At 36.6% G+C, this 12,225-nt stretch overlaps 2 protein-coding genes across 2 annotated transcripts; both read left to right on the top strand.

Moving 5' to 3' along the window:
- Positions 1-348: 348 nt before the first annotated feature.
- On the top strand, positions 349-2,626 carry polr2g (RNA polymerase II subunit G). Its single transcript, XM_056769784.1, has 8 exons — positions 349-488; positions 591-700; positions 784-943; positions 1,125-1,175; positions 1,454-1,519; positions 1,618-1,689; positions 1,778-1,811; positions 2,154-2,626. The coding sequence occupies exons 1-8, from the start codon at positions 477-479 to the stop codon at positions 2,165-2,167; spliced, it is 519 nt and encodes a 172-aa protein (XP_056625762.1). The 5' UTR covers positions 349-476; the 3' UTR covers positions 2,168-2,626.
- A 1,306-nt stretch (positions 2,627-3,932) lies between these two features.
- Positions 3,933-12,100, top strand: eef1g (eukaryotic translation elongation factor 1 gamma). The gene is made up of 10 exons (XM_056770245.1): positions 3,933-4,025; positions 4,807-4,965; positions 5,043-5,106; positions 5,208-5,350; positions 5,760-5,903; positions 8,241-8,370; positions 8,966-9,191; positions 9,300-9,472; positions 9,635-9,759; positions 11,800-12,100. The coding sequence occupies exons 1-10, from the start codon at positions 4,014-4,016 to the stop codon at positions 11,956-11,958; spliced, it is 1,335 nt and encodes a 444-aa protein (XP_056626223.1). The 5' UTR covers positions 3,933-4,013; the 3' UTR covers positions 11,959-12,100.
- Positions 12,101-12,225: the final 125 nt, after the last annotated feature.

Here is a 12,225-nt window from a genome sequence, read left to right as displayed (position 1 = left end):
ATTGTCAATGCTATCGCATGTGGTGTGTAAGATTTTCAGCACGTCTCTCAAGTAAAAAACAACTGGATTAGGAAAACCATAAATAACATATTAGTGATAAATTTCAGTAGATATTATCAAAAAAATATTGATCAATAATTTAACGTTATATGTATAAATTATTTTATTACCAATATTTTTGTTTGTTAATTTTGTAATTCATACTGAAATGTACAAATATTTCATTTAAAACGTCATACAACACAAAAAAGTAAACTTAAAGCAACCCTTTACTTATAACATTTGAGTGTAAAGCCATTCTGCTCAAGATGTGTTTAGACTCTTAATTTGAAATCGAAGTCACCGGATATTCTGTTTAGTAGCCGGATTCGCTTTTTGAAGATCGGCGCTCGAACGTGCAAAATAATACATTAGAGTTAATTTACTCTTCCTTTTGAACAAAGTTTGTACTTTTGACAGACACAACGCCCTAAGAGATGTTTTATCACGTAAGATCTCAATTGTTTCGCATTATATAAGAGTTAAGTGTGTAATTTTCGAATAAATGGAAATTGCAATATCCATGCATGTTCATTGTGTTTTATCAATAGATCTCTTTGGAGCATGAGATTCTCCTCCATCCAAGGTACTTCGGACCTAACCTTCTGAACACGGTCAAACAGAAGCTTTTCACAGAGGTGGAGGGGACGTGTACGGGAAAGTAAGTTCTTATGAAAGGTGGAGATCTTAATAAATAAATAATGTCCACCGATGTTGATCTAATATGTCTCTTTTGTTTCGCAGGTATGGTTTTGTCATTGCAGTAACTACAATTGATAATATCGGCGCTGGTGTGATTCAACCTGGCAGAGGTTTTGTGTTGTACCCTGTCAAATACAAAGCAATTGTATTTCGTCCTTTCAAAGGAGAAGTGGTGGATGCTGTTGTCACACAAGTTAACAAAGTACGAGTCCAATTTTCTTAAACTGTGTGCACCCTATTCTACTGTAGTGCAACTTGATGTGTATGGGAATAGTAGATAACATTGAGACATGGATTCCTTATTAACGTGGATATCATACGTGAACTCTTGTAACCTGCTATAGTTTTTAATTATATATTCTATCTTCTCTTTCTATTTACAGGTTGGGCTATTTACCGAAATTGGCCCCATGTCTTGTTTCATTTCTCGTCATGTAGGTTTCCAATAAGAAGTGTTTTTGTTTATGTTGTTTAGTGTTATGTACCCCCTCATTACATGTATATTGAAAACATGTTTATTATCTTATGTGGTTAGTTGAGGTGTTTCTACCCAGCCATGTTATTGTCCAAAATTATAATGTGCTCTGTTCGGGTCAAATTAATTTTAAAGTTCTTTCATTGACTTCTTAGTCATCTATTTACAAACTGACAAAACGTCATATTTGACCACAATATGTAATTGTTCCTTGACACCTGTCATTTTTGTATTTAGTCTATTCCCTCTGAGATGGAGTTTGACCCAAACTCAAATCCTCCCTGCTATAAAACAGTTGATGAGGTAAGATTTAGTAAATCACCATTAAGAAATGGTGGTTGAAGGGAATGCTTATTAAAGTACCACAACTATACACTATTTCATTTTCTTCTCTTTAACAGGACATTGTGATCCAACAAGATGATGAAATTCGACTAAAGATTGTGGGAACTCGAGTGGATAAGAATGATATTGTAATTGATGACTTTGGATAGCATTGTTTACTATACTTATCAGAAATCTTAAAATGATGTATGTAACTTATTCATTTTTTTCTTTTAGTTTGCTATTGGATCTCTCATGGATGACTATTTGGGTAGGTTTTTTGCTATCTGTTTTTAAATCAGTGTCATGCATCTTTGTGTTACCTTTATTGAAATTCTATTGTAAAAAAATCACAGTTTATGCTTTTTACTATTCCCTGTAATAAGAATATCTAATTCTCTATAACAGACCATTAGATAATGTACATTAAATGATTAAGGCTAATCCTTAACTCAAATATATCCTTAAAATCTAAAATTAAGTGTCAGATTTGTCAGTCTTGTGAAATATCTTCTGACAGGCAAAATTTTATGGGAATTAATTCTTTCTTTTGTTGGCAATGCATGTTGTGTCTTACATATATTGTATACCCATTTTGATGTTATTTTTACAGGTCTTGTCAGCTGATCCTCAGCCAAGAATATTGGAAATACAAAGCTTAATTCTGCGGTGATGACACATAGTTGTTTTCTTTATGTATATACTGTAATTGTGTTCTCATGCATTAGAAGTTATCAATAGTTTCTAGCCTTTTTTTAAACACTTATCTTTTATCCTCTCATTGTCCGTTTTTTTACATTTGGAACATCATCGTATACAGTAAAATGGGAACAAAATGTAACTCAGCAGTGATTCTAAGTAATGGAAAGACCTGAAAATGGAGAGTGTAATTAATGAGGCATCAGAGAAAGCAATTGATGTTATTATTAGGACTTTTTTGAAAACATATTTAGAGATGATAATGCTGTCATTCATCACTTGCTTTTAAAATGAATCATTTTGTGTAAATTTCAATGTGCCCTTTGCACTGTGATATATATATATTTCTTTTGTAATACAATACACACCACAAACTGTTTATCACTACTTTGTATTTTTTATTGTTTTTTTAAATCTCCACTGCTTTTTTTGTCTGTTTGTATATTCCATCTGTAACCCATAGAGTCCAATTTGCACAGTTGCAATGTTTGTGTTAAGCAATCACTAAATACATTTTCCTCCAACTAAACCTGGGTTACAGCTAAATACAACAACAGCTTACACAAAATGTTTTAAAACAACATTATGAAAATGTTTCATCCAAATGATATTTTTAGGATGTCAAAGTCAGAGGCACGGCCGAGTTTTTGAAACCATGACATCAATTTTTTATGGTCCTAGAGCTTAAATGTCTGCATATTTTCTTAATTATTTTTGTACAAGAAAGTGTGGAACTATATAGATCCCATTTAGAATATGGCAAAAGTGTTCAATCTAGTTAGCTAGTTCTTGCTTTGGTCTCACTAGACCATCAACAGAAAGGCAATTCAAAGATCGTATACTCTTTTGAGCGTTAACACTTCTACAAGTGCACGCAGATGCATATAAGCAGGCTGGAAATGGAAAGCAACGCCGCAGGATGGAGCCTAGGGAGTGAATTTAAGGTGGAGTTTCACCTCAAAATCTAAAGGATTTCCATCTACTATCTATAAAAAGGCCTTCAAACGCAATATGCACAGTTCTTTCATACTGACTAATTTGCAATAGGTAAACACTGGCACAAAATGAATAATGGTTTCAGTTAATTTTTATCAAACAAAAAATTTAATCCTAAAAGTATTGATTTAACATTTTGATTCGGTTATAAATGTAACTTGCATTTTGTTCAAAACATTTGTGTAGTGTGGAAAAAAACTGTAAGAGGAAATTTATCCAAACTAGCATCGTTTATGTTTTTTTGAAGGGGTCTATAGGGGGATTTTCTGCATCTATGGCTAAAACTATTAAATATGTCCATTACTAGAGTTTCTCCAGTATTCTTGGTTATTTCAATGACCGAAATGAAATACGAAATGACATGCAACACAACTACATATATCTCAGACAACACATGCATGTTGCTTCATGTCCTTTAACTTTGAGTGATGAATAAAATATCCCAGCACCCTGAAACAGATGGGATGTGGGCCTCTAAAGTAAATAAATACAAAAAAATGCTCATTGTATGATGGAATACGTAACAATATTAAAAATATTAAATCATATAAATTACAATATGTGATTAATATTACTTAAATGCGTACTAAGCTTTTGTAAACGAACCTGTCAAACTTTCCTGCAAACCAAAATATATATATATATATATGTATAAAAAATCTGAACGATGACAACGCATTCGGCTTTCAGCGCGCACTTCTCGCGTATTATTTCTGCGACACAATGCGCTAAACGTCACAGCCACGCGCCTCCGTTCCTCCTTTCTCTCGTCCTGAAGATGGCGGCAGGGGTGAGTAAAATGGGAGAAACCCATAGACCTGTTCTTACTGCACATCTCCATCAGCAATCTTCCCAAAATCACTTCAATCCTCATATATCAGAACTTTACTTTCATTCCGTCGTGTTTGATAGTCTGTGTCTGGCCTGTCGGAATGATTATTTATTTTATATGTACCTCCACACCCCTTTATTTGTTGGTTAAGAGGGAGGAAATACAGGATCTCATTTCACCGCTTTTGTGCCACGTTTGCATGTCTGTTTGCGGCATATGAAGCTGATAGTGTCCCGTTCTCACATTAATTATTTTGTCAAAGCCTGAATATTGTGTTACGTTATATAACTTCATATTTTAATTGAAAGTGAAGCGTTTATGTCATATGTTCATGTGTCAACAAAAGATGAGAGAAATGAGCACTGAGTTGGCAGTCAGTAAGAACAACGTGACTGGAAATAATTACAATTTATGTTTTTAAGTCCTATCGTTATATAAAAATGTGAGAACAAATTCAGCTCGAGGTTTTTAACCTTGATAACACAAAGTGGTCTACAAATGTGCTGTTGCATCATTCAGTTAATTAGTGAATCTCACTTTAGTCTTATTTTTAATAAAAGTATCCAACATGGGCTGTCTATGAAACAATTCACTGCTGGGAATGAACAGCTGTGTGATGTGTTGTAAACGGGTTCATGTTAAATGGACTCATATTCTCACGTTCCTACAAAGTCAATGGAGATGAGAGAAACTGTGTCATATCAGCGAAGTGTAAAAATGAACTATTTTCTGTCTGCAGACTCTCTACACGTACCCAGAGAACTGGAGGGCCTTTAAGGCTCAGATTGCTGCCCAGTACAGTGGAGCTCGTCTGAAAATTGCGAGCACCTCCCCTGCCTTCAACTTTGGGCAGACGAACCGATCCCCTGCCTTCCTTAGCAACTTTCCCTTGGGCAAGGTCAGCATTATCAAGCTCCCCTCTCTGCGTATCGGCTCTTGACGTAGACTCGATTCATTGATTTTTTGTTTCTTCAGGTTCCAGCTTACCAGGGTGATGATGGCTTCTGTCTGTTTGAGAGCAATGCCATTGCTCACTATTGTAAGTACGCTTTTACTAGCATACCGGCTTTTTAATAGTGATTATAGAGATAATGGAGGTGTTCGTTGTATGTAATTAATTCTACTTTATCATTTTGACAGTGAGCAATGATGCCATTCGTGGTAGCACTCCCCAGGCTGCTGCCCAGGTGCTGCAGTGGGTTAGCTTCGCTGACTCTGAGATCATCCCTCCAGCCAGTGCTTGGGTGTTCCCTACTTTGGGTATCATGCAGTTTAACAAACAGGTTGGTGTTTTTTTACATGACTGTGCATTTTCACAGATGAGTTGTGTGGCGTTTGGGCGTAGAGATACTTTGATGGTAAAACACACCAGTCAGAAACTGACCTTTGCTTCGGCTTGCAGTCATCAGCAGAGGTTTTTATTCCTCATGTACATAAGTTTAAACTTTTTTGTGGCCCTTGATCGCCATCAACATTTGATCTGTACCACTGTTGATTTGTTTTATAATTTATTAATTTAGCAGATGTTAACCAAAGCGACATACAAATTATTATTGCTCTTCACATTTGCTCAAAACATACCAGTGGAAATACATACACGATCTGTCTCTAAAAATGTGAAATTACTCTGTCATGATTTGCTGGGTTAGTTGAATGTGTAAGACTTTCAATGTTTTGTTGTATTGCATGTAGGCTACAGAGCAGGCCAAAGAAGAGCTGAAACGAGTCCTTGCCGTTCTGAATCAGCACTTAAACACTCGCACTTTCCTGGTTGGGGAGAGAATCAGTCTAGCTGACATCACTGTTGCCTGCTCACTGTTGTGGCTCTACAAACAGGTGAGTGTTCATTGTGTCTGTTGGACAGCAGGTTGAGGAATGCCATCAATAGTCAAATCTAAAATAAAATTATCTCCTAAAAAGTTAGTCAACATATGTTTTAGCTTTTGATTGAAAGACTAATAAAGGTGGTTTTTGCAGTTTCAAATTTTATAGCAATATGAAAGTAGCATCACACAAAATTTGTTACCAATGCCTTTCTGATCACTCGTACTGAAAAAAGTATCACTTCGGAAAAAAGCGACTGCTAGTCGTGTATGGTTAGTGTAGCGTACGGTAATTTTTTGGGGGGGATCTGCAGCATTGCTGTTGAATACGATTGTTTTTGAGAAGCGGAATCGTTCGTATCTGCATCGATGCATAAAAACTAATTATTATTAAATAATGCAATTAAACTTCATACATGCCAATGGTTACTGTTTTATTGTAAATAAAGTATTGAAAACATTGCTTTTGACTAAAAGCGTATAAATACTAGGGATGCAACAATACTCTCATGGTTTAATACGTACCTCGTTTCTTTCCCAAGGTTTTCGGTTCGGTTCTGATGGCTTTGCACATTAAAGTGTATTTTATTATACCATGCTTGTGTGACAGGAACAGGAAGAAGTCACGAAGAAAGAGTTTCACTCTGAAAAATGTGCTACTGCGTCGCTTCCTATTTGCGCGAGCCTGCAGCATTTCTTCATTTAAAAAAAAGAATTTGCACGCTCAAAAGATGCGAAATGTGAATCGCCCCTATAACTGCAAACACTAGCGCTCAATGGGCAAGGCCGAAGATAACCTATATCAACAAGGTGCGCCACTGCCATTACAATAAATTGGAAGAAATGCAGTGCTAAATAGTTGCCTGGAGGCGCTCTTGCTGTGACTTAAATGGCTGTCTGAAAGGCTGCTGAGTGGCATGACTTTTGTTAATCGAACTTTAGCATCGTGCTGTATAAAGCTGTACGATTCTGGATAAATTGAGGATCCCTATTCTTTGGTTTCATTTAGAGATTGCGATTCTCTTACGATTCTGAGTAATGACTAAAAGTAATACATAATTGACTAGAGGATCTTACAAAAACAAATTATTTGTAATATGTCGGACTTTGCTTCAAAATTATTACATATTTCATATTTAACCTACAGTAACTATGGTGAGAAATGTTTAACCACAAATTCCATAAGTAAACTAAAGTTTTTTCATTTTTTTTTATTTAAATTCAAAAGTTTTACTCCCTTTAAACTATAAATGCATTGATGTAACTTGTATAGGAAATATGTCTCCGTAAAACAATTTCATAAGGTTACACTTTTTTTATGTTATACATTTGCCTGATATATACAGACCGCTTGAAGGGGTCTTTACAGAAAGACACTACTGATAAACATAACAACGCAGAATTCTCACCTGTAAACGGTTTAAAATAACCTGAAAAAATGAAATGATGGGCAACTTGACGAAAAGCTCTAATAGCGCAGCTTCTCAATTTGCGTTAATATAGTAATAGGCGCTCTGATGACGTGTTTTACCATAATGACGGATATAAGCGCTCACTCGGATTTGTCCGCGCTACAAACTACAATCGTTAGTTTTGTTACTAACATGTCCAGTTAAGATGTGAAGCATAATCAGAACAATGCATCACAATCCTGACAGACACTCATAAGAACAGTTTTGTTGTCAGGCTGTATTTACTTTATATGTTGGTCTGTTATTTGGTGTGAGATTAATTTGGGCAGAGTACGAGCTTGTAAACGCGTCATATGCTTGTGAGTTGGCAACTCTCTGCATTAATCCCAGTAATGTTACTTCTGTTATCATTTGAATCTCTCTCTGACATGTAAAAGACGCCACATTGCATCTCGAAGCGATTTACTCACGTTATCAAAGAAGTTTGTGTCTCTGCTCACTGGAGTGTACTATTCGGTCAAAGTACTGCTTCGACCACCAAGACGAGAAGTTGCTGTTGCGACTCGTTTGTCTACACCTCACATGAGCAGCACGATGTAACAAAAAACAATAGAACCTACTATAAAAAAAAATCCGGCACCACTGGATGCGATGGGACAAACGCCTTGATTTTACACTTTTTTTACACTGTGTGAGTGTGTAGAGGAGACAGATTGCAAATAGATGATGCAATGCATTGTGATATTGAATCTAATTGTTTACATGATAATCACAATCGAATTGTGACACCAGTGACTCTTCATATCTGTAGAACAAGAAGTAATTTAAATGGCTAAAAGAGTCTTTTGCTAGTAATTGGTTGATTTGCAGTTCAAATGTATGTTCTCCAGGCCAGCCGAATTTGTGATGCTAAAATTGCTATTGCAATATTTCTTCAGGTTCTTGAGCCCTCTTTCCGTCAACCCTACCCAAATGTCACTCGCTGGTTTGTGACCTGTGTCAACCAACCTCAGTTTAAGGCTGTTTTGGGAGAGGTCAAGCTCTGTGAGAAAATGGCTCAGTTTGATGGTAAGTTTCTCAAAGATTGTATCCTTTAACATATTAAGTTTTAAGTATAAAGATAAATTACAGACCTGTAGAGCAAAATACCTCCATTTAGATGCAAAAATGTAGTTAAAGGGATAGTTAACCCAAGAATGTGCATTTAATGGGGGCTGGTGGTGTTTGGGTACCAGCGGTGTTTGATTACCAGCAATCTTCTAAATATCTTTCGAGGTCGTACAGGTTTGAAATGTGGCTAACTGTGTGTACATGAAGATTTTAATTTTTGGGTGAACTATCACTGGAAATCACTGGAACAGGCTCCTGATGGATGTAGTGTTTTTATTTATGAAACAGAAATTTGAGTGAAAAACTGCTTTGAAAAGGGGTGTTTTTTGACATTTGATTTGAATGTTTAGGTCAGTGAAAAGATGCAAAAACATTTAAAAATTAACTTTTGAATTGGCATATTTTATTAAGGTTCTGCTGCATGCTGGTATAATGATTCAAAGTGGAGTCAATATAATTCTCAAGACACAATTTATTTAAAAATGAATCTGTTGTATCTTATTGCTATTTTTTCTTATATTAAAAAGTATCTCCTCTTGTTTCATTTTTCTAGCCAAGAAGTTTGCAGAGATGCAGCCCAAGAAGGATGCTCCTGCTAAGGAGAAGAAGGTTAGCAAGGAAGGAGGCAAATCGCAGCAGCAGCCACAGCAGCAGGAGAAAAAAGATAAGAAAAAGGAGGATAAGAAGCCCGCCCCTGCTGAGGAGGAGATGGACGAATGTGAAGCTGCACTGGCTGCTGAGCCAAAAACAAAAGACCCATTTGCTCACCTTCCAAAGAGGTACTTGATGCACCTCCAGCACTGTTAGTGTGACGGCCCAATAGAAACGTTCTGAATAAAGAGTCTTTTTAAAAAACTCTGATCTCGTTTCTGTCATCTTGCTTCTAGCTCCTTTGTCTTGGATGAGTTTAAGAGGAAGTACTCCAACGAGGACACCCTGACCGTAGCGTTGCCGTACTTCTGTGATAATTTTGATCGTGAGGGCTTTTCAATCTGGTATGCTGAGTACCGCTTCCCTGAAGAGCTCACCATGGCCTTCATGAGCTGTAATCTTATCACAGGTACGGTCAGAGCGCAGTGACTTGAGTCTTGTTTGGAGTTTTTTTTGTTCAATAACACCCCTTAAATCCCAGGAATGTTATCCGGTTGTTGTTTTCTTGGTACTTGTGCAAGAGTTGTACATGTTTTATCATGTGCATGTTCTCTCATGTTCCTCTCTTCAGGAATGTTCCAGCGACTTGATAAACTGCGCAAGAACGCATTCGCCAGCGTCATCCTCTTTGGTACAAACAACGACAGCTGTATCTCTGGTATCTGGGTCTTCAGGGGCCAGGATCTTGCATTTCCTGTAAGTGCTTTACAATTCCCTTATAAATGTTAAAGGGGTCATATTGTGCCAATACGTGTTTTTCTGTGTCTTTGCTATAAGTTGCCCATGCATGTATTAGACATGTAAAATTCCTAAAAATGAAAGTGTCAGAACAAAAGATGCATTCTATCTAATTGTGAATGCTCACCCAGACCTGCCTGAAACACCTCGTGTTACTACATCCCCACAAATCTACGTCAGTTAGTGGTATGATTTGATTAAGACCTCTCAAATGTATATGCAAATAAGGTGGCTTTTGTCCGTACAATTGCTTTGGAACCTGATGTTCCAAATGTGGTAAGAGGCTTGCAGTATTTCGACCTATCACTATGAACTGGTTAACTGGCCAATCTTAGCACATCTCGCTTTTCAGAGCGATGAGCAGGCAGGGCAAAGAGGAGATACAAACATGCACGGTATGTGGAAATGCAGCATTTTTAACCTTAAATCGTGTATACACATTGCATAACATCTAAATTTTATGAAAATATTTGTTTTAGCAGTGTCATAAGACCCCTTTAAGGTATGGACAAATGTGTAGTTCCACCCCAAACTCAAACCTTTGATTAAACATGTGTTTCTGTGGCGTGCTGGTAAGGTTGTCACACAAACAGTGAACGTTTTAAATAGATCCACTGGCATTAATGCCAAATTTGGTAATGTTTTCACAGTATTGTATTTGGTCACATTACGTGTATGCAAGAAAACATTTGTTTTAAAAACATGCCAAACATTGAGGTTGTCAAACTCTGATTAAAAACTGCCTGACAGATTAGATGCCTTTCATCATATCCAAGCATTGAGTGAAGGAAGCATTAGGTACTTTGAATATTGGCCAATTGTAGCAACAACCAAAGAATGTTTGGTTCATACTTAATACTGGTGTGTATTTTTGCTATGATATTAATTTGTAAAATACCGCATTATCGGTGTGTAGCTTAACAACGTGCGGAAAGGGGCGCAGCGAGATACTTTTTCACTGGGGTCCCTCTTCACTGTTGCACTGTGACCTGCCATTCACACAGAATGTGTCTTTCTATGCCACGGCAGTACTTTATCTTCATTTTTCTATATAAATGCCCTAAACGGCGGCGTTTGGATGTTTGCGTGCGTCTTGCGCATGAGCGGTAATGTTGCATATTTCGTTCCCGTCGTAATCATTTATTTTATGTTAAAAAAAATATGATTTCCTGAAATCCTAAGCCTTACTCTTGAAGTTGGGAGCACCAGTGCTTTCAAGGAAAAAAGTAAATTTTGAGCCCTGTTCTCTATTTATTTGCTTAAATATTATGTTTGCAAGTTACCTTCACGTGCTATTCAGTTGTTAAAGAAGTCTTAACTTTGCAGTAATTATAGGGGATACTGTCACCATGACCATATAAAAGGGACAACAACCGCACTTTCTTTTCTCAATCAGTAGAAAATGTTGTAAAAAAATACCGTCATGTACCGGCGAACCGGTATAAATCTGGAAAAGTTATATACATTTTTGGTCATACAGCCAAAACCTAATGTAATGGGTGGAATGCATGATTATTTGGGTAACTGTCAAAAGTCGAGAACATTTTGTAATAAAAACCAGGAAGCTTGTGCATCATGGGAGGGTGTACCAGCATATCACATGAGGAACATATCTCCTGTGATATCTGTGAAAGATTTTAAAGGAATTATGGCCATGTTGTAAAGTTGTTGCTTTGGTAAATTATGGCCATGTTGCATGATTTGCCTCACCTTGTAAACCAAAACTTCATACAAGAACTATATTACATAAGAGATTCACTTAAGCATTTTAGCAGAAGAATTGTCTTGTTTAAGTTAACAAACTCTTGTCCGTACTTTTTATTGGTTTAGCTGCAGTTAAACATAGTTTTGAGATTTTTTTTTCCAGAATGCTGAACAATGCTATGTGTTATCAAGTGGGTGCAACTTTTGTTAGAAACATGAATTCAAACAGTTCAGATGAATCTTGAACTATGCAGATAGAATTGAAACTTATCTATTTTTCTTCTCTCTCTCCAGCTGAGTGACGATTGGCAGATCGACTATGAGTCATACACTTGGCGCAAGTTGGCTGTGGACAGTGAGGAATGCAAGACCATGGTGAAGGAATACTTTGCATGGGAGGGTGAATTCAAGCATGTAGGCAAACCTTTCAATCAGGGCAAGATTTTCAAGTGAAAACAGAACTTGCGCCTGATATTTATCAACATCAAAAACGATGGACATGAAATCAGTTCGAGAATCTCATGTAGAAGGTTGTGTGCCATGAGGGATGGAAGATTTCAGTTGGGGAAAATAAAAAATGTTTTCCACAGTTTCACATCTGGATGTTTTTTTGTTTGTTTACAAATGTCTTCATTATTGGTGTAAATAAGTATATGGAAATGTGTTTTTGCAAGGGGTTAAATAATTTTACTTTAACTACAAAGAATATACTAAACTTGA

The sequence above is a fragment of the Triplophysa dalaica genome, chromosome 16 (assembly GCF_015846415.1).
Source record: "Triplophysa dalaica isolate WHDGS20190420 chromosome 16, ASM1584641v1, whole genome shotgun sequence".
Classification (NCBI taxonomy): Eukaryota; Metazoa; Chordata; class Actinopteri; order Cypriniformes; family Nemacheilidae; genus Triplophysa; species Triplophysa dalaica.
Note: the sequence above shows the minus strand (reverse complement) of the source record. Positions and strands in the feature narration are given on the sequence as shown.